At 41.9% G+C, this 24,031-nt stretch overlaps 12 protein-coding genes across 12 annotated transcripts; 7 read left to right on the top strand and 5 right to left on the bottom strand. All coding sequences in view use genetic code 12, as the record gives it.

Moving 5' to 3' along the window:
• Positions 1 to 809: 809 nt before the first annotated feature.
• On the top strand, positions 810 to 1,484 carry KGF57_004225 (uncharacterized protein; the record flags this gene model as incomplete). Its single annotated transcript, XM_051753712.1, has 1 exon — positions 810 to 1,484. One exon carries the CDS (start codon positions 810 to 812, stop codon positions 1,482 to 1,484), a length of 675 nt encoding a protein of 224 aa, XP_051607312.1.
• Positions 1,485 to 1,996: 512 nt separating this feature from the next.
• KGF57_004224 (Signal recognition particle receptor subunit beta) lies at positions 1,997 to 3,037 on the bottom strand (the record flags this gene model as incomplete). Its single annotated transcript, XM_051753711.1, has 1 exon — positions 1,997 to 3,037. The coding sequence occupies one exon, from the start codon at positions 3,035 to 3,037 to the stop codon at positions 1,997 to 1,999; it is 1,041 nt and encodes a 346-aa protein (XP_051607311.1).
• Positions 3,038 to 3,263: 226 nt separating this feature from the next.
• Positions 3,264 to 3,597, top strand: DAD4 (Dad4p; the record flags this gene model as incomplete). Its single annotated transcript, XM_051753710.1, has 2 exons — positions 3,264 to 3,323; positions 3,391 to 3,597. The coding sequence occupies 2 exons, from the start codon at positions 3,264 to 3,266 to the stop codon at positions 3,595 to 3,597; spliced, it is 267 nt and encodes an 88-aa protein (XP_051607310.1).
• An 818-nt stretch (positions 3,598 to 4,415) lies between these two features.
• MRPL8 (mitochondrial 54S ribosomal protein bL17m) lies at positions 4,416 to 5,291 on the top strand (the record flags this gene model as incomplete). Its single annotated transcript, XM_051753709.1, has 1 exon — positions 4,416 to 5,291. One exon carries the CDS (start codon positions 4,416 to 4,418, stop codon positions 5,289 to 5,291), a length of 876 nt encoding a protein of 291 aa, XP_051607309.1.
• A 195-nt stretch (positions 5,292 to 5,486) lies between these two features.
• On the top strand, positions 5,487 to 6,440 carry KSR1 (3-dehydrosphinganine reductase; the record flags this gene model as incomplete). Its single annotated transcript, XM_051753708.1, has 1 exon — positions 5,487 to 6,440. The coding sequence occupies one exon, from the start codon at positions 5,487 to 5,489 to the stop codon at positions 6,438 to 6,440; it is 954 nt and encodes a 317-aa protein (XP_051607308.1).
• Positions 6,441 to 6,530: 90 nt separating this feature from the next.
• KGF57_004220 (uncharacterized protein) lies at positions 6,531 to 6,899 on the bottom strand (the record flags this gene model as incomplete). The annotated part of the gene is made up of 1 exon (XM_051753707.1): positions 6,531 to 6,899. The coding sequence occupies one exon, from the start codon at positions 6,897 to 6,899 to the stop codon at positions 6,531 to 6,533; it is 369 nt and encodes a 122-aa protein (XP_051607307.1).
• Positions 6,900 to 7,203: 304 nt separating this feature from the next.
• KGF57_004219 (mitochondrial 54S ribosomal protein uL29m) lies at positions 7,204 to 8,115 on the bottom strand (the record flags this gene model as incomplete). The annotated part of the gene is made up of 1 exon (XM_051753706.1): positions 7,204 to 8,115. One exon carries the CDS (start codon positions 8,113 to 8,115, stop codon positions 7,204 to 7,206), a length of 912 nt encoding a protein of 303 aa, XP_051607306.1.
• Positions 8,116 to 8,373: 258 nt separating this feature from the next.
• On the top strand, positions 8,374 to 8,649 carry SMX4 (U4/U6-U5 snRNP complex subunit; the record flags this gene model as incomplete). Its single annotated transcript, XM_051753705.1, has 1 exon — positions 8,374 to 8,649. The coding sequence occupies one exon, from the start codon at positions 8,374 to 8,376 to the stop codon at positions 8,647 to 8,649; it is 276 nt and encodes a 91-aa protein (XP_051607305.1).
• Positions 8,650 to 8,695: 46 nt separating this feature from the next.
• On the bottom strand, positions 8,696 to 9,664 carry KGF57_004217 (uncharacterized protein; the record flags this gene model as incomplete). The annotated part of the gene is made up of 1 exon (XM_051753703.1): positions 8,696 to 9,664. One exon carries the CDS (start codon positions 9,662 to 9,664, stop codon positions 8,696 to 8,698), a length of 969 nt encoding a protein of 322 aa, XP_051607304.1.
• A 172-nt stretch (positions 9,665 to 9,836) lies between these two features.
• KGF57_004216 (uncharacterized protein) lies at positions 9,837 to 12,176 on the top strand (the record flags this gene model as incomplete). Its single annotated transcript, XM_051753702.1, has 1 exon — positions 9,837 to 12,176. The coding sequence occupies one exon, from the start codon at positions 9,837 to 9,839 to the stop codon at positions 12,174 to 12,176; it is 2,340 nt and encodes a 779-aa protein (XP_051607303.1).
• Positions 12,177 to 12,637: 461 nt separating this feature from the next.
• PIF1 (DNA helicase) lies at positions 12,638 to 15,316 on the top strand (the record flags this gene model as incomplete). Its single annotated transcript, XM_051753701.1, has 1 exon — positions 12,638 to 15,316. The coding sequence occupies one exon, from the start codon at positions 12,638 to 12,640 to the stop codon at positions 15,314 to 15,316; it is 2,679 nt and encodes an 892-aa protein (XP_051607302.1).
• Positions 15,317 to 15,368: 52 nt separating this feature from the next.
• Positions 15,369 to 23,398, bottom strand: KGF57_004214 (NTE1; the record flags this gene model as incomplete). The annotated part of the gene is made up of 3 exons (XM_051753700.1): positions 15,369 to 19,336; positions 19,756 to 21,376; positions 21,707 to 23,398. 3 exons carry the CDS (start codon positions 23,396 to 23,398, stop codon positions 15,369 to 15,371), a joined length of 7,281 nt encoding a protein of 2,426 aa, XP_051607301.1.
• Between the last annotated feature and the right edge of the window lie 633 nt (positions 23,399 to 24,031).

The following is a 24,031-nucleotide window of genomic DNA, read 5'->3' as shown; positions in this document are numbered from 1 at the left end:
ACACGACATTGTGGATGGGATCTATTCATTCACTACATGTCAAACTAGAAGGAGAGGGAAAGCATTAGAACAGCTGTCAGCGTAAGTTTCTTTTGTTTCTTCGTTTGCAACCAACACTCCTCCAAAGATTTTGGCTCTTTGTCATATCACTTGTTGTCATAAAATCCGGCTTGAATAAGGAGAACTTCTACTTCTATCAATGTCCGAAACACGGTTAATAAACTAATTTCAAGTCCTTAGAACGACATTTTCAATTTTGCAAATGAGACGCAATTTCAACGAGCGATATTAATTGAATCAATTGAGATTTTATTTCCTACAAAAGAAAGAAGCCAATATATTAAACGGCCATGTCTTCCTTTCTCAGTAATTTGTGATATTTAATACAGCTCTGACTTAACCTCACCCCCCTTCCACAATAAGCATTGAAGCTGAAATCTATAGATGTTCAATTGACCTGCTAATTAATGGACCTAGCACATCAAAAAAAAGAAAATGGTCAACAGTAGGGGTTGTAGTTAGCATCTTGCGTTCTTTAAAGTTATTAATCTCATATCAATATATATATATATCAAAGGGGCAACCTATGGTGCCTACACCATCCTCTCTACACTAGCAGAATGAGACGATTTTACTGCTTTTCTTTTTTTCTTTTTTTTTTTTGGCACCTTATCAAACCCGGTTGTCACGTGCAAACCTGCTAAAAGGAAAAAAAACAAATAAAACAGAGAGACTTTCTCAAAAGTTGAAATGGCTTCAGCACTGACAATACCTCCGAGTGATAACTCGTCTTCTCTTCACTCCACAGTATGAGTACGCCACCACAACCCACCGCCAAGCAACAGCTACAACCACCATTCCCCAATAAATATAACGCACGTCTTGTCGCACAACAAGATTCCAAACCGTGCACGATATGCTTCAAGCCATCAACGACGGTACTACTAGCTGACAACAATGCCGATTTCTTCTACACTTGTGCGCAACACTTGAGAGATGATCAGTTTGCATCGCCTATACCACTGGATGAATACACTGCGTTGCAAAAACAAGTGGATGAGTTGCGTCTGCAAGTGGACAAATTGCGAGTTGAAGTTGAAGCTGCAAAACCGTATTTGTGGGGGATCAGTTCGTACTGGTCGACGTCAAAAGAGAGAACATCCACTGCTGACAACAAATCAGATGAGAGTAGTGATAAATATAGTAACAAAGAGAAAGAGAAGAAGCAATCAGATTCCACCACTGCAAAACAGGATTCAACCACTTATGAATCACTAAAAGCAAAATTACTCAAAACGGAACAAGAACTAGCCGAAAAGCAAACGGAACTAACGCAATACAAGTTCAAGAAATACACTTTGAATCAACAAGTCTATCGAAATAGGTTGATGTTGAATCAAAAGAAAATTTATAATAAACAACGTACTGAAAAGATTCAACAACCGGGGTTCTTTCCCTCAGCACCCCATCACAACATTGCTTAATTGAAACTAACCCATGCATTGGTTTAATATGGTGACAGGAGTTGTAACGTGGTTATGCTTTTTCATAGAAAACTAGGTTACTGGCACCACTACGGCAATTCCAGTGCTGGTCGTGGATGCATTACTTAATTGTCACAAACACAACCTTCCTCGAGTTCTTAAAACAGATGTGGAGATGGCGCTGCTAAGTCCAAGCCGGTCTATCTCATTGCAAGAAACTTTTTCTCAAATTGATTAATACCGGATACTCGATTGGTGAACTGTAGGACATTTCGAATAGATGGTAACCGCAGTGTTGCTTGACTATGCTGACTCAAAAGTCATTGACAAAGACGAGTCCTATCTACACCACTACCACTACCACTACCACTACCACTACCACGACTCAAGTCCCCATGTTCCATTGACAACACCTCAATACAAAGACGCATCTTCATTAGTTCTTGTCATTAGAGTGAATGCTATACATACATACATATATATATATATATCCAAATAGGTACATCCCTTACTCACGAGTTGACGACTTTTTCATCAAACCACGACTCCCACTTGTCAATCTTGTTCTTCAACACACTGCCACTCAAGAAATCCATATTACCTTCCAACTTATCAAATGTAAATTGTCCTTCACTGGACCCGATGATGCTCAACCAAAACTCACGCATGTTTTCTCTATACCCACCAGCACCTGCACCAGAACCTGCACCACTGCCACTGCCACTGCCATATTCACCTCCATTGCTACCATCATTGGCTCCCTCATCCACGTCTTCTCCAATCGCGTCAATTCCTGACGTCTTGTCGACATTGTTGATCTCATTATGGATCAATTTATCAATCTCCACTTCCAAAGTCGATCTTATTTTATGCGTGGGTACCGAGTCAAACAAGTCTGATTTGTTGACGGCAAAGAGGAAATCGATTCCATTTTGTTTGCGTTCGGTGATGGCGAGCAAGTTGTACAAAAACTTGGTCAATTTCTCAACTTCAGCTCCAGCAGAGCTAGTAGCACTAGTACTGCCACTACCAGATTTGGTGTTGGCATTTGTGCTTCCCTTGGTCCAATTGGCGCTGCTCGAGTCAATCACAACGACAATCCCCTTGATGTTGGATAACGTGATGTCGTTCTTGATCAATTTCGTAAACAAGTTCCAGTACTTCAAGTGGCCCGGGTAATCTACCAATTGGAATGGTTTGCTTATACTTGGAGTCGTAATGGGCAATGTCACAGTGCCGAAATTAGGTTCAATTGAAGAAACCGTGGTTGTGATCTTTGCACGGCCCTTCTTTTGGTCCTGTTCCTCTTCCCCTTCGTCGTCTTCTTGTTGTTGTTGTTGTTCACTACTTTCTGCAGTAGCGAGACGATAAAAGAGGGCGGTTTTGCCGCTGTTGTTAGGTCCGCATATAATGAAACTTGGTTTGTAATATGGCGACTTGTTCTTTGATGAAAATTTTATAGCGTTCAATCCGCCTGATTGGAGAAAGAACTGGATGAGTAGAAGAATAAATCCAATGAGAATGGATAGCAATATGAGAAGTACTTTGTCCATTGTGATATCTCACACACTCTGTGTGTGTGTGTGTGTGTGTGTGTGTAAGTTTATGAGTATTGCTTATGACGTGCTGAATGTTGGGAGGTGATCTGTTGAAAATTTGTTCCGTCTGGCTCAGCCAAAAGACACACACGTGAAAAAAAAAAAAACTTGAAAGTGTGGAAACCATAAACATACACAACAAGCCACGCTACTCTCACCATTGCACTCCGCACATCCAAACATGGAGAATCCACATGAACAAACTCACAATATGCTCCTAGCAAGAATAATAACCAACATGGTACGTCCCTCCCTCTTTAACTCAGCACGATGTTGAAGATCAATTACTAACTAAACTTCTTTTATAGGAGAATTTGAATGAATCAGTAGTTGAAATGAAAAAGTTACTAGGCGATGCAAACAAGAACAATTTGTCAACAGAGGTGTTGGCTAGGATGTGGGAAAGTTATATACGGAATGCTGAGTATCATTTACAAGCTACGGGACAAAGGGAGACTGCTCTAGCTGAAGAAGAGGAGGAAGAAGAAGAAGAAGAAATGGAGGAAAGAGAATAGTGGATTGGTACACTCAAAGTATTAGGCTAGTGGGAAAGGTTCCTTGTTGTGGATCACCCACCAGGTGTGTGGTGATAGTTACAACCCACAATTTTTGACAGAGTACAGACCAGAGTCATGGGCGGAGCCCAAATGGACACAAGGTATCTGCGAATGTAAGTCATGAGAAGCCATATCCAGTTACAGATCATACATAGCCTTTCTCACGCCTGTTAATTAAATCAATCCTTGAAAGTTTCAATAAAGCGCATATACATTATATCTCAACCATTCTATGAAAGATACTTGAAAATTAAAATTCCTCTTCGTAAACAAAAACCCTTCAACAACATGACTCCTCTCTCACTCTCTTAATTCTGCGTAGGTAACAACCCAAATCTCTTTTTCAAAGTGACTCTTTGTCTTGAATACTTGTCATCGGGACTGAATCTGGCTGGATGTGCTGATTCGGTGATCTGGCCAGACTCTGTGAGTTTCCTTAAAGTGTATATTCTCTTGCCATCGGCGTCCAAGGTGTACATCAAATGCATGTTTGAGGTGTGAATGTGTGTGCTGTGTAATCTGTATTGAAGTCTTGTGATGGATGAAGATGCGATGGTTAAATTTTTTTTTCTCTCTCTCTTTCTCTCGCTGTCCAATCTATTCAGTGTCATAAACAGTATACAATGTCGTGACACCTATTGTTGCGACACCAGTCTTTTTGTATGAAAAAAAAAAAAATTTCATTTCCTTCTTTCCACCGTAGACACACACACACATACAACGGGCTATTCCATTTCACCTGTACATACTTTAAACGTATCGCTTCTTCCCGCAGCATGGTCACAATAAACCATTTCAACAAGGATGTGGCTGCCCACAAGAAGATGATCTACAAAAACCTATGTGCCAACGTCATACGTAACGAGAATATAATAACCACACAAGCAAAAGCTAGACAAGCACAACCTCATATTGAACGATTCTTGGGCAAAGCACTCGCTGAGAGTAAACAACTTGCCAGATCTACTACTACTACTACTACTACTACCACAAGCAGCAGCAACAACAACCCTGGAGAAAAACTACTCCAAATCAAGGCTTTTGACTACTTGCAGCCTCCAGACAAGCAAGATGTGGGATTGAAAGTGATTCGCGAATTGACCCAACGGTACGCAAATAGAGACCACGGGTTCACGAGGATAATCAAATTGGAGCCTCGATTGGGTGAGGATAAGGCACCTATGTGTGTGTTGGAGTTGGTCGATTCCAAATATGAGATCAAGTTGTGGTTTACTGCAAAGGCTGTTGCCAAGTTGGAGTTGCAGAATATACCATTGGATGATATAACTGAGTTGAATGTGAAGAAGTTGACTAGTGGCAGACCTGATGGCGAGCAAGTGTTTAGAAATGCTGTTGAAACTTGTAAAAAGGAGTTCTTTAAGAACGGAATAGAAGAAAAAGAAGTAGGAGGAGGAGGGGGAGAAGAAAGAGATGGTACTGATTCTGCCACTGCTACCACCACAATCGACGATGAGAAATTGAGGAAGCTGTTGGAGAGCTTGCCTAATATGGAAAGACACACTGGTGAATTGAAGGGGAAATTGTTGGTTTCGAAAAAGTATAAAACTAAACCAAGAAGAACTCCTGGTGCCACTGAAGCGCAACTAGGATCTTCTAATATACCTCAGTCGCCATTCTTGAGATCCACATAGGTTTGGGACAAGACGTTTCTTAGTTAATCGTGTACATACAGTATAAGCATAAGCATATCCACTCTTCTCATGGTGGTGGTGGTAGGAAATGCGCGTGTAACATAAACCAAAAGCAAAAAAAAAAAGCAAATTCTATGATAAAGCCATTTTGCATCTCCTCAGCGACGTTCAATCCCCCTTCAATCACCAAAACTCATGTGGTTCTCCAAATCTCACTTCCCCGTCGACGGCAAAACTGCAATTATAGTAGGAGCATCCCAGGGCGTCGGCGCCGACATTGCAGCAAAGTTATACTTGCAAAACTGCTCCGTCATACTCGTTGCCAGAACCCAATCGAAGCTAGATACGCAAGTGAAACGTATACTCGAATTACCCAAGGCGCATCCCCATCACACCGCCAAAGTGGCCAGCTACTCATGCGATGCTGCCAACTATGAGGATTTTGTCAATCTATGGAAACAAATCACTGTACATGGGTATGATCCAACAATCATATTTTGTTGTGCTGGATCTAGTGTGCCTAAACTCTTCCAAGACTTGACTCTGAGTGATTTGGACGCTGGGATCGATATCAATTATCGAACGGCGTTGAATGTAGTGCATAGCGGGTTTAAGCATTTGTTGCAGATGAACAAATCCAAATCCGTCCCACCCCATGAATGGACACCTAGACACATTATCATATTCAGTTCGGTGGTTTCGTTTTTCCCATTTGTCGGATACGCCCAATATGCGCCCATGAAAGCGGCGCTCGAGTCGCTCTCGGTGATTTTGAGACAGGAGTTGAGACCGTTTAATTATCGTGTCTCGTGTGTGTTTCCGGGAAATTTCCAAAGTGAAGGGTTTGATGAGGAGCAAAAGACCAAGCCGCAGTTGACAAAGTTGATTGAGGGTCCAAGTGCGCCTATTCCTAGTGATGTTTGTGCGGATATAGTGTGTGATCAGTTGTCGAAGGGGTATGATACAATCACTACTGATGTTGTGGGCTGGGTGCTTGGATGTAGTACGTTGGGGATCCTACCTCGCCAATGGGGGGTTTTGCAAGTGGTTGTTAGCTTTGTTTTGCTGATTTTTGCTCCTGTGATTAGCTGGAGTATAGGAAGACAGATAAAGAAGCATTTTAAAGAAGAGGCAAGGAAGGTGGAGTGAATCTGCTTTGTATAGCAATAACTAGAGATTTAATTATATCATTTTTGTGGATATGTGAATACATTATATGTATGTATACATAGCAGTCCCCTACTTCTTATTAACTAACAGCTCGGCAATCTTGTCCGTCAACTTCTTTGTCTCATCGTCCAACTTGATGCCCAATTTGTACCAATTTATACCATAAACCCAATTAACCATCTTGATAATCTCCTCATTCCATATATCTTTACAAGTTTCAGCAAAGTTGGCTCTCTCGTTACGGACAATGTGGTTATTGGGTATAACGGTGTTGCGTAATTCGGAATCGGTCAAGATTCGATTATTGATGATGTGGTTTGAGGCTTGGAGATGTTGTGAAATGAATTCTTGATTGCGATGGAATAGTTGGCCTGTGTAGTATGTCAATGTAGATGTTAATAATACACCCCCGAGGAATCCATGTATTCTGCCTCCCATCTTCTAGTAGATTTAGCTGGCTGGATTTGTGTTGATGGTTGGGTAGCTGTTACTACAATGTGAGATTTTTGTTTTCTGGTGGTGCAATTTTTCATTTTTCTCTCTCATTGGGCGGTTGATGCGTATAGAAGGAGAAACTACACCGACAAGGATGTGTCTGAGTATGGGGTCAAAATGTTCGAACTGAGGTACAGCCTCTAGCTCTAGTATGTTCTCCAGACACATTGGCCATACGAATAGTAGCATTTGCAATAGAATGTTTTTTTTTTAAAGGCTCATGTCTATATATACAAGTTGATTTTATTTACACATCTTCGCCATCCTCTCCAGTACCCAAATGTTTCCCAATTGCCTTGTTCAAAAATGGAATAACTTCAATCTTGTCCAATTTGCGTGACTGTCCTGATTCTCGCAACTGTTTCACTTGATCAATTGCCTCTTCAACATCGTACAAGAAGAATGGCAATTCTTCCATTATACCATTCAACGGCAATTGCAAATCTGTTTCAGGATTCTGTTCCAAATATCTATTTAGCTTCACTTGGCTAGTATAGCTGACCCCCTTGACGAAATTGGGGTCAATGTCATCTTTCAAAGTCTCCAATGTCAATGCAGGTTCAATTCCAAAAAATGCATATTGTAACCGCAACAACTTGGCATCCATTTCACCAATTTCTGCCTCGCTGCAACTGACATACCTCTGTTCAAACTCCTCAAGATACTTCAGTTGCTCAGTATTGACATCAGGACTAGCCTGTGCTCGTTCAAACGCAATATGTCTCTCCAATAACACCTGCTTTATTCTCTTTTGCGTCTTGATCAACTTGTTGTCGAGCATATTAAACTGTCTAAAATCACCCATGCCTAAACTCTCCCCCAACCTCACTTCTCTAGCCAACACATTACGTTCCTTCAAAGTGAGATACCACAATGTGTGCAAATCATCAAATGACTTGCGACGCAATTCAGCACTGGTCCATTCTCGCGAATCCAAGTCCAACTCTTCCGATTCACGGATGGGTGAGGTGGTCTTGTTGCCCTGGGGGAAAAATTGCCATAATGGGTGATCAGGTGATACTTCAAAGTTTTTCACAGTGGGGGGGATTGGTGCACGAAGTTTTATGGACTTCAAGTCGGTGAATTTTAAGTTGGTTGGTGCTCTGGCTAGTATGGTTGAGCTTCTCAGAAGTGATCGTATTGAGGTTACTGAATGCATGTCTATGAGCCACGTCAGTTAGGGTGGTGGTGGAAGCGGGATGGGATACTGATAGGACTGAAAAATTTTGAGCACTTTCTTCTCTTGCAAAGGAGAGATTTCGTCAAAATTTTTTTTCTTCAAAACAGAGACAGAAAAGACAGAAAAGACAAAGTAATCAATCAGATGCTTATATCTGTTAATTGCCCAACACAGTAGCACACAGTAGCACACACAGCAGCACACAGCAGCACACAGTTGCTCCCCCACACTACAGCTATGTCCTCGGTACAAACAGAACACAAACAACAACAAGAACCCCTTGACTTGATACGATTTCAACTCGACGAGTATGTCATTGTCAAGTTAAGAGGAGCTCGCGAGTTCAAAGGTAAATTACAGGGTTATGACAGTCATTGCAATTTGGTCTTGAGTGATGCTACAGAACTGATATTCTCTGACCAGGATGGGGTTGAACCAGTAACGAAAAGGACAGAGATGGTTTTTGTGAGAGGAGATTCGGTAATATTGATTAGTCCCGTTATAGAAAAGTAATATAAAACACATGGCTTCCATTGATACTATTTGGCTATATATACATTTAGTCATTCACCGCCTCTGTCATATCCACGTCTTCCACTACTTGTTGATCAGCATCTTCATTCACAATAGCTTTAATTTTCAATATCTTTTCTGCATTCTTATTCCAGCTCTGCTTCGTAGATTCCCCTTCATTCTGCAATGTTTGGATTTGCTCAACGGTTTTTGCAATCATCTCGTCATACTCATCCAAGGTCTTGGATTGCGAGATGTCAAACAAGGTCGATCTGTATAGTTTGTAAAGCACCTTATTCTCATCATACTCGTCGAATGTCTTGCCATTTCTTAATATCTCATCAATATGACCATGATTGGCTAACTCGTCATTCAACATTTGTCTCAATTGTGAACGCAACTCATCTTTACTGAAAACCAAAGATTTGAAATCCACTTGTAATGAATCCTTCTCCTTTTGCTCGTCGCTTATGTCTCCTTCTAATGACTTTATATACGAGGAAAGAATCGGCTTGGCCCGACTCTTCTCAATGTTGTTGTTGAAACTGTTTACCAATTTAGTTATCTTTTCCAAAAGTGGTTTCTCAACCGTCTTTATTCTTGAAATCTTTTCTTGAAGCTCGTCATTCTGGGCTATAATCTGGTCCAACTCTTTCTGTATGCCAGTTAATATATCCGGCTTCATGGTCTTTTCAATTCGAAGACGGTTTAGGAGCTCTTCAATATGAGTCCTGTACGTTAGTTCTACTTTGTGCAACTCAACTTCTAGTTGGTGGAGCTTGAACAGGATTGTATGCGATTCATTACTCGTCGTTGTGGTAGTGGTGGTGGTGGTGGTAGTTTTGCTGCTGCTGTCCTCGTCTGCATCAATGGTTAGAACTTGTTTCTGTATGGATGTATACAACTTGAGTAGATCTTGTCGAAGTTTCAAATATGATGAAAGAGTGGGATCGTAATACTTGACATGGTTCTTTGCAACTTCGTCTATAAATATCAATTGTCTAGGTGTAGCCATTTTGTAATCTACACCAGGTGTGAGGCGTGGTACAATGGGTTGATTGATTGATTGATTGTTTGATTGATTGATGTCTTTCCCTCTGCGTTTTTTTTTTTTTTTGGTTTTTTTCATTTTCTGTTTGACCACTCTTGAATTAACATTACTATCTTGGAAGAGAGCCAGTGCAGAAATGACTTCGTTTGATCCGTACCAGGATGCTCAGCTATACATATCTACAGTGAGACTGTTTACATCTGCCACTGAATCTCAATTGGCTGGCCAGTTCCAACTCGTCAAATCAGCTATCACAAACAGCAATCCATATTACAACACCACTCATAATTTATTAAATGTCTTGCTAGTGAATACATATCCTGGGACTGTTCCATATTCGTCTATCTACAACCTTGCACAACTCATAGTCAATGAGTCAGAACCAGTTGAAGGTGTATTTGTCGAACAATTTACGACCATACCGAATGAAACGTCCCTCGTTGCTACCGCCAATGATTTATTACATGACATAAACTCAACCGCAAACTCTCTTGGATTCAACTACAACATCTCATTATCAAAAGATGAAAGCTTGCTACATTTCTTGCAAGCCAAAGCTCTACACTTGAGCCAATTTCACAATGCAGTCGATGAAATTGACACGCTTTTCGAAAATGCCCATTTTGACGAACTTCGTCGGTGGTACAAGGGTGTGCTTAGACCATATAACCACTACTGGATCCATTATGCTATGGCTTACCAAGCTAATTATGCACTGCTTCGAGAGTACTTGTTGGCGAGAACTTTGAAGGCTAAATTTGACATATTCATTGCCCCATTGAGTTCCAATGAAGTCAGAGGCACCGAATCTTGGCTCAAATCGACAATATTGCCCCTATTGGAATATTTTGAATTTGACTTGAGTATATTGCAAAGTTGGATGTTTCATGACGAGCATAAGGGGTCGGTTTTTAGAAAGTATGAGCTTTGGCGTGATTCGATAAAGTTGATTTCGGGGAAAGTGGATTCATCGGCATCATTGAATGGGTTGATAAGGGAGTATCTTGCATCGTGTTATTACAATGCACTCAATGGCGAACCTGCGACCGTTTCTTCTATTGAGTTGACAAAGATATATGATATTATTATTGAAACATTGTCGTACTTTCCGGAACAAGACGATTCTTCACCACCAAGAGTAGATGTGCAAGACCTTGCACATTTCGACAACTTTGACGCTTTTCTACAGGATAGTAACCCCTTGTCATCGTTGTTCAACCCCACTCAAACGCATTTCTTAATTCAAGCTTTAAAAACTTGTCAACGATTATACCCATTGAACAAACTCACATTGAAAACATACCTCGAATACAAATTCAACATTGGCGCAGTAGATCTCCAGAAAGAGGTTGCTGTTATCACGTCAAGTATATCCAGCTCAAATTGGGAACAATTGATCCATTTGGTTCGTGTTTTTGAAGACGAGTTTGTTACCAGTGATCAAAAGCCTGCTGTTGATTCTGTTCTATTGGAAAGACTTTTAAGTGCAAATTTGCATCAGGTTGTTAATACACTTTACGAAGATGGATATTTCCAACTTGCGCCGCAAAAGATTTATGATTTAGTAGTGGAGACATTTTGGGAAAGATTTAATCAAGCGACAAATTTCAATGAAAATATTGGGTCGTTGCATCATGCCAAACAACTTTTCGAGCTTCTTGAAAAGTTATCACGCTCTAATGGGTTGAGCGAACGGAGTCGCAGAGACATTGTTCGTTACAAGCATCTCTTCAGAGCAATAAACTCCATCAAGAATTTCAAGTTGGTTTATGACAAGAGGAAACCATTCACGCCAAAGGATTTACTACAATCTTCGACCGATGGAGATCAAAAGCATGAACAACAATGTATTACACTAGCAATGATGATCCTCGAATATAATCCAAAATCATACTTGGCATTTGAAAAATTGTTTCGTGTTTTGAATGACTTGTTGTTGTATTTTAATGAGGACGAATCAGAGCGATCTGATACCAACGGATGTTTCAATAGGTTGAAAAGTGCTTGTATTGAGAGTGCGTTGATTGATAACAATTTCCCTTACGCTTACAAGCAAAGCATGGAATTGATTGATCATTTCTCAAAATCACCTAGCATTGATGAGTTTTGGCTCACTTTCTACCAAGTGGGGAAATACGTGTCACCAAATTGGATCGATGAGGAAGGTGAAGCTGATAAATTGGAAACCATGATCAAACAGAGGGAAATATTGTCACAGACTTTGCAAAAGATTGATTGTGATGGGCATGTAAAGATTGTCTTGGATCAATGGAATAGGCTTAATGACCAGATTGAGAAGGACAATGTGGATTTTGATAAGCTCAAATTTGCTGGGTTTGAAAATAGGACTGATTTGAAAGGACCAGTTGTGAGTCAAGTTGAACTAAACATGGCTAGACTCCCTGATAAGGCTGGTGAAAAGTTGTCCAACTTGTTTGTTTCTGGATTAGGATGGGCTATAGGTGCAAATAAGTAGACAAATGGTATATTGGAATCTGGATGATTATTTTTTAAAAGGCCTCTTGCTGTGATGTGGACGTTAAGTACATCTCTTGAAAACACCTCTGCACCCTATACATGGCATATTGCAAATCAGTTCAATGCGCGTGTAAAATATTCTCTGCGCGTGATTCAAAACCTACGCCAAAGGTTTGAAAAGGGTTTCATCCGGATTTTCCAAACAAACTTTAAGCATACCTTCTTCATTAGACCAATACACGCATCAAAGTACAAGGTGATCCACTGCATGAGACTACTGCGCCTGTACAAGAAGCCAACGATTACATGAGAATACTACCAACAGCTCTACGAACAGCAACAAACAACAAAATCACACCACGATATATACACGCGTACACAACACAGTTTAAAGTCCACAAGCGATTGTTTCAGAAGTATTCAAACGCCATACTGAATCAGACGTATTCCAAAGGACCCATGACTGGAGGAACTCCTTCTGGATCCAGCAAGGTTTTGGACGGAATTGACTCTGATGATTCTTTTGGAGATGAGTCAAGCAGTAAAGGAACCGATCCAGCTAATGCAAGCAAGAGGAATGACGACTTTGATGATGCAGATCTAGATGATCTAGCGATGAACTATGTTCCGGAACCAATTGTGCTGCAGGGTGCCAAGGTCGATGATCACGTGGTTGGACTCAATGACTCATTTGAATTCACTGAAAGTCTACCGGCGCTGCGAAAGACACCGCTGGGAGATGTCGAGCGAGCAGTTGTTGCTTTGGACTCACAGAGGAAGGATTCACGTCAAGAAGTGGAGGAGATGCAGGCGTCGTTTGAGTTCAGCGACACCACCCAGCTTGCAAGTCTATTACAATACCAACCTAGCAGCGATCACAAGGTAGAAAAATATCCTGCATCGGAAGTAATCAAGGAGGAGAATGAATATGAGGATGAGAAAAAGCTTGACGAGGATAGCTTCACTGAAAGTCTAACCAGCAGTGACGCGTTTGAGTTTAGTGAGAACGATGACGAGGTTTTGGCTATGCTTGACGATGCTGAATTGCATTCGCAATCACCGCAAAAAGAATCACCTCCACATGCGACGTACACTACTTCAATTAAGCGGCTGGCTTCTTCGCCATCGCAGCTGTCGCCGGAGCTCAAGAGGAGTACCACACTGCAATCTCAAACACAGCCAGTAAAAGCTCCAGCGAGAAGTAGAGTTTGCAAGTTCATTATAACATCATCATCATCATCATCATCACCTCCAAGAGGTCCAGACTCGCAGCTGTCACAAGCCAAACCTTCGCAACCGGAAAGCTCCCCTGTTGATGAGGTTGCATTAGAGAATCCTGCAAACATCACTGAAAAGATTTCACCACCAGAGACGTTTGCGCGTCCATCTACCAGAATTTCGTCATTCGCATATAAACCCTACAAGCCTGCAAGACCTCAATCTCGCAACTACTCAACAGTCCCACGATTAGAACAGCCTAGCAAGACCCCCGTTAATCACCACACTATCCTTTTAGCAACCCAACGACCCACAGTTGAAAAAAGCAAAACCCCGGAGTGTCAGCATGCAAAGAAAGTGGTGCAACCAATCATTTTATCCAAGGAGCAAGAGGTTGTCCTTCAAAAAGTCCTACTGGGAGTATCTTTGTTCTATACTGGCTCTGCGGGTACTGGTAAATCAGTCTTGCTCCGGTCGATAATCAAAGCATTAAGGCGCAGATACCCCACTGGGGTTGCAGTCACTGCGTCCACGGGGTTAGCAGCTTGTAATATTGGTGGGATAACGCTACATAGTTTTGGTGCTATTGGATTGGGAACTGGTACTGTTGATAACTTGGTTAAAAAGATTAAAAGAAACAAGAAAGCTCATGCACGGTGGAGGGACACGAGGGTTTTGATTATTGACGAAGTGTCAATGGTTGATGGAGAATTGCTTGATAAATTGAATGAAATAGCCAAACGATTGCGGAAAAATGACGTGCCGTTTGGTGGAATTCAGTTAGTTGCTTGCGGTGACTTTTATCAACTCCCTCCGGTAGTGAAGAAAATCAACGCCGAAGGCGACACCAGAGATGACGTGGAGGCATTCTTTTCATTCGAATGCTTGGCTTGGAAGGAAACCATTCAAGAGACAATCATTTTGAAGGAGATATTTAGACAAAAGGGGGATCAGGTTTTCATCAATATGTTGAATGAAATGAGAGATGGACGGATTTCAGATAGAACTGTTGACGAGTTTAGAAGATTGGCACGGCCTTTGGAGTGTCCTGCTGGAATCCTGCCTGCCGAGCTCTTTGCAACGAGAAACGAAGTTGAAAGGGCTAATAAGCGTCGATTGGATGCACTTCCGGGTGAAAAGGTTAGTTACCGAGCAATAGATTCAGGGTCGTTGCCGGAACCCCAAAAATCAAGCTTGCTACTGAACTTTTTAGCTCCACAGGAGCTTGAATTGAAGAAAGACGCCCAAGTGATGTGTGTTAAAAACTTTGACGAGACTCTTGTCAACGGCTCTTTGGGCACCGTTGTTGATTTCATCGATAAGGACACTTATATGAAGGCGTTCAAGGAAGGAGACCACCTCGATGACGAGGGTAAATTGAAAGATTTTATATTTAATGATCCTGACTCGAGTATTGGTTTGACTACAGGGTCCCTTACACAAAAAGTGGTGACCCACGACGGTAAACTGACAGACGATAGGAAAACTGAATTGAATAATGATCTATTGGGTGATTTCAAAAATAGAAAGTTTCCCTTGGTCAAGTTTTTATCGCCTGACGGAGTGAATAGCAGGACAGTGCTAGTTGAGCCAGAGCAATGGAATGTGGAGGATGAAGACGGGCGAGCGCTTGTGTCTCGAGTGCAATTTCCGCTAATGTTGGCTTGGTCCTTGTCCATACACAAATCACAGGGCCAAACATTGTCCCGTGTCAAAGTGGATTTGAAGAGTGTTTTTGAAACTGGGCAATCGTATGTGGCATTGTCGCGTGCAACCTCGCGAGATGGACTCCAAGTTTTAAACTTTAATGAGCACAAGGTGCGATCGCATCCAAAAGTGGTTGATTTTTACAAGTCATTGGTTGATATCAACAAGGCACATTCGACTGGACAACAGAAACTCAACTTTAACCCGGATTAGCGTACATATTGTAGATAGACAAAAAGTAAATGCAAGTGCTTCTTTATTTACACTAGATTGAGTTTCTTCTATACATGATCTTTTTCTCTCCAAAATCCTTCATCTTATCTTGATTGACAAACCCAGCAATCTCGGGCAATTGCTTTTTACTTTCCCATTCGGTGAACACCTTGTCGGCATATCCTAGCCCAACTTGATAAATCTCGTCAAACTTGCCAAAATCCAACGTGGCATAGTTGTCAATAGGTGGTCGTAAGTAATAAACTCCCGGTGCTCTCTTTGCCTCCTCTAAAGCATTGACACTAGCAACATATGTCAATCTCATTTGTATATCCATCATGTTGGGTACATTGGGATGTTTTGAAAATGGATTCCACTTATTGAAAAGAACCCAGAACCCACTCAATGTGTCACCGTAGTTCATTGGCGTTCTATCGTCAGCTGAACCTACATCCACAGCAATTATATGTTTGGCTCCACGTCGTTTCATTTCCATCACGGGCAAATTGTCCAAGTACCCACCATCCAAAAGCATGCATCCCTTGAAGGCTATAGGTGGAAGTAATCCCGCCAAGGACATGGATGCTCTGATAAACCTCCAGGCATAGCCAGACTCGTGGATATCCATTGTTGAGTTTGTTATGTTTGTTGAATTGCAAAAATACTTGACCCAAAAATCTTCAATCTCAACAAACCCAAACACTTTCCATATTCCTCTATTGAATTCGTAACCGGTGATGTACGAAGTCACTGGGTAAGTCAAATCGAGTGCCATTCTCCATAATGATGCAACTCTCTTTGAAAATTTCTTTGCTCGACCATAAATTGAGACAATGTTGTAATCCCTAGCGTACAATCCTCCAACAAAGGAACCTATAGAGGTCCCACCAATTAAATCAACAGGGATACCGTGTCTTTCCAACGCTGTAACAACACCAACATGTGCAATGCCTCTTGATCCACCACCCCCCAACACTAGCCCAACAGCTTCGTTCGACAAGATTCTTGCGAGACGTAAAAAGTCATTCTTGTGTGACTTTAATGTAATGTCCTCATGCTGATCTCTACGAATCCTCTTTATAGCCCTGGTGGTTGCTTCTTCAAATTTGGAAATGATCAAATTGTTTTGGGAAAATCTAGCTGCCAAATCGCTAATGAATGATTTCTTACTAGGCCCCAATGATTCATTGTGTTTTTCCATGGTCATTTGAACATGGTGATGGCCTTGCACCCATACCCTATTCTTCAACCACTGGCTTGTGGATCCAGAAACAACGTACTTGTCAGGGTGGATCAAACACAAATCGGTTCTTGCCGTTGTTTTCAACTTTATTAACAACTGTTCATACTCCCCAATTGACATGGCTGTAGACTCATCATCTGCGTCAGCTAACAACAAAATGCAATCTCCCTGCGATATACAAGTTGACGTCCAACGCGACTGGACTGGTGTGTCGCAAACGTATACAATAGTTTCATATTCTTCTTCCAAGTAAGCAAAGTAGCCTGACAATTTCAACCGTGCCAAGCTCTCATCGAACGCATGTCTGCCTAAATGCGTCAAAGTCAGCGCTTGATCCAAAGCGATAACGTTTCGACCAATAGCTTTCAACGCATGCACTAATTTATCGGCAAATTCTCTCACTGGTAATCCTGATACTGTAGGAAGAATGGTGATTGTTTTGTAATCGGCAGAAATAAAGTTTTCACTGCTAGACGATGTAACAAAATTGTGCGCTGATTGAACGATATTCTTCTCAGAGGAGAGTACTTTTGCCGCCACCAAACGTGAAACTTTGACCATTATTGCTGGATTCTGAAATGAGAGAAGCTCAAATAAAGTTCTGGGGATTCGAGCTGTTTCCGAGTCTCTCACTGCAATGAGCGAGTTTGTCCTTCTTGAAGCGGTCAATACCTCAACCTCGCCGATGGATTCACCGTGGCCATATTCACCCAACACTTCCACTTCCTCGTTCTCTGATCCTTTCTTTTTGTTTGCTTTAACTACTCTAAAGCGGCCACTGAGTACGACGTGGAAACCATTTGCCAAATCGCCCTGCGAGCACAAGACATTTCCGGCAGGAATGTGACACCATTCAAGCGCATAATCAATCGTCAAGATTTCTTTTGGCAAAAGGTTTTTCAACTTGATAGCGACTGGTAATTGCAAAAAGTAAAACATGTCAAGCAATTTGTTATAGTCGTTCTTGGCAATAAATGCAACTACCGCTCCTGACCTCTTGGGCGTTTTGATTGAAACAAGCGAACGAAATCCCACCACGCATGATAAGTACCCGGCAACTCCTCCAGGGCTGACCGAATAGATGTATTTTGAATTTGTGTGCTGTCCATACTTTTCCGAGTCCTTGTAGTGTACTTCCAACGATCCATCAATGACATAAAACAAGCCACACGATGTCGAGTCTTGTTGCACAACAGTTGTGTCTGGTTCAATATACTTCAACTCCAACACTTTTGCAAAAGCGTCTTTGATATTCATCTCGCTGGGCACAACTCTTTTCTTGAGAGCTTTTTGCAATGCTGGCCTACTGGTTGGTGGCGACATTTTTTTATTAAGCTGATTCAAATTGATGGTATTCATCAAATTTTCATTGTGATCAAACTTCAACACATTGTGGTACATCGGGTTTGGCGTAGAGCCACTCGAGAAACTGTTGAGCCCTAACGCAGAACTATTGGCGGATGAATTCAAGCTCAGGAAGGGGTTCAGTTCATACACATTGTTGGTTTCGCTGTCGATACCAACAAAGTTGAAAATGTTTTCAATAATCGCAACTCTCAATGAATTTTCTTCCGTTTCTTCAATATTGTCAGTAAAGTTGAATCGCTTACTCTCGTCAGCCAACACCGTGTACGACGATTTAAAACCCCTTTGATTTGGATCGTCTCGAGATATCGGCACTGATGACAACAAATCACCCGGATTGTTACTTTTCACCTTGGAGTTAAGCAAAACATATCGTGAGGACGTTCTCTCGAGAGGGCTCCGCTTATGTTGCTTGGAACGTTTCTTGGAACTGTTGCTGCCCAGCTTCAACCTCTCAACGAGCCCATCCACCAAGTAACTGGGCAACCCCAAATTCGTCGACTTGTTTAGTTCAACTTCAACTTTGAATATTTCTCCCGTCAACCCTAGATAATTGTGAATTGTATTCATGGTGACTTTGTACAATCTCGTCAACACCATCATCACGATATGCGACGTTGCCTTAGGATACTTCATTTGCACCCGCTCAAAAGCTGAATGTGGAATTATGGCAATTGTCATGGTGTCTGTGTGTTTCCTTCTTTTTGGGCGAACAATAATGTTGGAATAAACTTTGCTCTCAAAGTCATCCTCCTCGTCCCTGGATTTTATGGCATCCGCCGGTTTTCCCAAGTAGTCAAGGTTCAACGCGACACCATTTCTCGAGTCTCCGTTTGGTGTTAGTACGGGCCCATTTGGTGATAAGATGGGATTTCTCTTGGATGGTTTGAAAAGCTCCAATGTTGATATTAACGAACTTAATGGGGCACCGCTTTTGACTTCATTAAGGAGCTGATACGTTTGGTCTCCAAGCTTGAAAAAGTCCCCGTTTTCCTGGTAGTCATCAAAATCCGGAATTCCGTCATCATTCCCCGTACTGCCCTTGATTCCGTGGTCCGTCAACAGACTTCGCTTCGATATTTTGGTATATACTTGAGCAGTTCCTTCAACAACAATCAGAAACCCGATCTCTTCATCAAGACACAACACCTCTTCACTCGACAATTTTTGTGTAGTCATGCTTTTTGTCAATTCGTGAAACACCGCCTTGTCCAAATACCCAAACACTTTGATCGCCGCAAGAAATTCGTCGAGGTAGTTACTTGATTTCTCCTCCTTTCGCTTCTCGACAAAGAGGCTTGCTGACTTTTGTGGTTTCTCGATGTTCAGACTTCTTGTGGAGGAAGAGCCTTTAGGTGTCTTTTTCTTATCTAGATCCTTTGAGTAGCCAGTGAGGTATTTGTATCGTATGACTAGTAGTACCATGATGGCGATGACCGCAACTGTGATAAGAATAGATGATATATGCAAGCTGATTTCAAAGTTCATGGCAAGAAGGTGAACGATTAGTTTTGGTATTTTCAATAGTCCAGTCATGTTGAGGAACTCCATGAAAGGGGAGACCTCATTCTGTACGCTGTATGTTCCTGAAGGCAGTTCCATCTCTTTGCTTGCCAGTTCTATCAGGTGAAGAGCTTATATTGTTATTGCGCTCTTGGCTTTTTTTTCAGTGTACCTTTTGCTAAAAGAGTTGAAAATCGATTTACTGCGCTACCGCCGACCAATCACAAGATTCTAAAAAGCTTCCACTACACTACTATACACACAGTCTACTCAATTTTGTAAGGTAAACAGCCAAATCTGTCCAAGATACGCTCAATGCCATCCATACCATTCACCAAGTGGTGCATCTCAGGTCCATAACTGATCCTCACGTAGTTATACCAAATGACCTCCTCTAAATGGCTCAAATTCTGTGGATTTATCAAAAAGAAAAATCCTGGAACAACAATGACTCTTTCGTGCAAGCACTCGTGAAAGAAGCCCAAACAGTTGCTAAGCTTTCCCGGCAAGTGAGACAAATTAAGCCAGAGATAAAATGTTGAGTTTGGTGTATTCTTTTCATTAAACTTGAATCCCATCTTGGACAATCTTTCAATGATATAGTCTCTTTTCATCTTAAAGTGCAATTGCAAAGCTCTCATCTCTTGTTTGACCTTGAGGGGTTTCAAGAAATCGATTGCCACGTATTGGAAGGGTGCATTTGAGCCCCCATCCAAGAAGGAACCAGCTGACGATAAGGCACTGATGTAGTCTTCAGGTCCCAAGATCCAACAGATTCTCCATCCGGGCAATCTAAATGCCTTTGTCAACCCATTCAAAATCAAAACCGGGTCACGATTCACGTCTTCGACAAACTCAGCGGAACTGATTGACGATCCATCACACCCACTGTCGTAATAGTAATGTGAATAAAACTCATCCATAATCAACAAACACTTTTCACGACACATGTTATGAAGTTGATGCAATTGTTCAGCCTTCATACAATGCCCAGTCGGGTTTCTGGGATTCGAAGTCAATAAAGCACTAACACCTCTTGTCAATTCCTCCTTGATCATCTTCAAGTGAATTTCATAATTGTCAGCTTCCTTTAGTGGGACGGGGATTGGTGAAAAGTTTTTAAACAATGACAACATTTCAGCGTAGGCTGTATAATCTGGTAAAAAGAATGACAAGTAGCAATCGCTGATAATCGATGCGATTCTGGTCAATCCAGCTCTACCTCCTGGCACAATACACACATTCTTGTATGTGTACTTGCTGGACTTTTTGCTTCTGTATGTTTCATTGTAGTAGTTGGCCACAGCTTCTCTCAATTCCTTGATACCGGCAGTTGGTGCATATTCCCTGGAGCAGTCTGGTACATTGATAGTCTTTGGTCTAGGGAAGGATCCTGGAACAGTGTCTCCATGCTCTGGGGCACCCTGACCCAAGTTTGCCCACTCTCCAACATGCTCCGAATCGTACCCATATTCTGCTGCCCTCTCAGTGGCCCAAAGTACACCGGTGGATGAGTTTTTCGAATTCATAGCTGGCTTGAAGATGTTTTCATCAAACTTTGGTTTGGGCAATGGAATGGGGGAGGCTTCTCTTCCATTCTCTGACTTGGACAACCTGTTGATAATGGTTTGTCTATGACTAGCATTTTTCAAATTAGGTGTTGCTGCGGTGCTTCTGCCGGGGATTGTCTGATAGCCAGGTGTTCCTGAGGGTGTGACCAATTCCCTTGGATGCTGCGGTTGTGGAGATCTAATCAGGTGGTCCTGTTGAATGTGAGGGTTGCTTTGGAATCCCGGAGTTGGTGTCGATTGAATTGCTTCCAACAATGAGGAAGCTGATCTTTTCAATGCTGGAGGTAAAGTGGACTCCAATCTCTCAAACTCAAGAATGGACTCTTGGTCATTGTCAGATGACTCGTCAAAGTGGTGGCCGTTTGACATGTTGTATGACTAGAGATGAATAGAGTAAAAAGCACGGGGGAGGGGGTTAGAGAGAAAAACTGCAATGACTGAATGTAATGTTATAGGATCCAATTATTACACAAAAGGAATGATCCGGTTGCGGGTCAGCGGCAACTCGAAATTCCCGGAAATAGCAGCAGAGACCTAGCCGCGCAGAACGATGCGGTAGTAATATCTGGTGTACAGTACAGTTTGTGGGCATTTGACAACACCACTATGGCCAAGTTACTCAGGCTACGTAAATTAAAAAAGAAACCCATTTCTACCTACCCTATAAACTATCTAGACTCTTTCCTGTTTTTCAAAAAGATTTTCCACATTCTCAGTCTCTGGCTTGTTTGTATCCATCTTGAACAAGCCATGTTGGTGGTTCTCAAGGAAGATCTCTTCGTTCTCGTTCTTGACACTATTCAATACGATCTTGTGTGCTTTTCTAGCTGGAATATTTCTGTTAAAAAGCTTGTCCATGTCTTCCAACGCAATACCCTTTGTTTCCGGTAAAAGAAAGTAAACAAACGGAATAGACAACAAAGCTAACGAAGCAAAGAAGAAATATATTCCATAGGACATGCTCTTGATCATTGTTTGGGTCCATCTAGACATGACAAATATGGCCACCCATGAAGATGCAGCGTTGATTGCTTGCACAAAAGACCTAATGTTTTGATCAAAGACTTCACTACCAACAACGAAAGGTCCACCCGACCATGCAGAAATGAACGACGCAATCCAGATGTACATCATTCCGATGGCAGCTTTACCTCCTGGACCAGCCAGGACTCCTGGTTTTGTAGGGTCATTAACCTTCAAGTACGCACCAATGTACCAAAAGCATATCGAGCACAACCCCGACGATACCATAAACGAAAGTCTCCTGCCAACAGTATCCACAAGCACCAAGATGTAGAAAAAAGTGCAGAAAAACTTGACAACACCAAACATTCCTGTTGAGAACAAGGATGCGTTGACACCTTTTACACCCAATCCACTGAACAACTTTGGTGAGTAGTAGTTGATAGCTTGGATACCCATGAAATTGCAAAACTGGAACAACATAACTGTGATGAATAGACGGTGTAACAAGTTTCTATTGTGAAACACCACCTCATAGAATGGGTCCATGATTCCCAAACCAACCTTGCGCTTTTGCTCCTCAATGCTTTCTTTACACTGATTGATTTCGTAAATGATATACTCATCAGTCTCTGGTAGTTGTCTAAACCATGTTAAATTCTTGACTGCTTGTTCGTATTTCCCAACTTGCATTAGCCACCTGGGACTTTCTTTCATGAATACACTTCCGAGTAAAAACAACCCACTTGGGATCAATTGAATTGCAAATGGTATCATCCATTGTTTTCTCCCCAGTGTAACTGTTGTGTCAACTGCGTAATTGATCCAAAATCCAACTAGATCCCCAACTCGCCATCCAATTTCGTAACTTGCTGTCAACTGGCCCCTGATTGCTGGTGGCGATATTTCGGAGATGTAAACAACTGTCAAGTTCGTTGAGCATCCAACAGCTAGTCCTGCTAACACCCTACCAGCGTAGATGGGTCCAAGTCCAACTGAGTCTTTGGCAGCAAGCATGATGCCTGAACCGACTGTAATCAACAACGCAGCGGCAATCAAAGGGATCCTTCTTCCAAAATAGTACGAGCCTGGATACGAGAATAAAGCACCAAAGAAGCAGCCAACGTGAAAGACCGAGATAACGTTGGAGGTGATGTAAGCTTCATTGGGAGCAACATCTAAACCAAATTCTTTTCTAAACGAGTCGAGGGCCACTGTTCCACCAATAAACCCACTGTCGTAACCGATGATGATAGCCGCAGCTGAAGCCATGACTGCAGTCAAGTAGACTCTGTAGTTGTAGACTTGAGGAGGAGTAGGTCTATCTTCAATCTTTTCAAAGATGTTCTTGACCTTGAGCCTGTTCCTCCATTTTTGCTTGCTTTGGACCGACTCCATGGTGTGAATAGACTCTTTGTCTGATTTCGCATCAGACATGTTGGTGTTGATGCTCCTAATGTCGTTGGTCATTGTAGTAAAGTGGATGTGTGAATGTGGTAAAATGGTTAGATTGGGTTCTTTCTTTGGGCTATTTATATAACATTTGCAGTCACTAAGGGGAAGGGGGAGGGGGGTTATTCTTTTCAGCTTAAAACAACAATTTTGTTTGCAATATTCATCACTAGAGTATATTGTGCTGCTGGGTTTAAAAAAAGGTCTACGTTTTTTTGTTGGTGACTTTTGGAGGCATTCTCTGCCGGTTTTTGCGTCACAAAAAAAAAAATAAAAATAAAAACAAAAAGGGATCTTATTGTTGAAAATTTCTTTTTTTATTGTTCCTATTGGTGCTTTCCGGAGTATTTCTGGGCATTTGGGGCGGACGCCGGCTTGCGTGCAACCACAACGGGACGTCTGTTTCGGGACAGTGTGAGATTGCCTAAACGGACAAACGTCCATTGGGCGATTGTGGAATGTGTGTGTGTCACTATTGATATGCACTGAGTTCGGGCTCCTCTTCTCAGCCGTATCGGGTATTTCACTTGAAATACTCCATAGTGTCATCACCCTCGAGAGAATCACACTACAATGAGATCGTAGACAAGATATCCGAAGCTCTCTTCTTTGTGTCGC

The sequence above is a fragment of the Candida theae genome (genome assembly GCF_024610275.1).
Source record: "Candida theae strain CBS 12239 chromosome Unknown scaffold69, whole genome shotgun sequence".
Classification (NCBI taxonomy): Eukaryota; Fungi; Ascomycota; class Pichiomycetes; order Serinales; family Debaryomycetaceae; genus Lodderomyces; species Lodderomyces theae.
The sequence above is the reverse complement of the archived record's forward strand: the minus strand, read 5'-3'. Positions and strand labels throughout refer to the sequence as shown.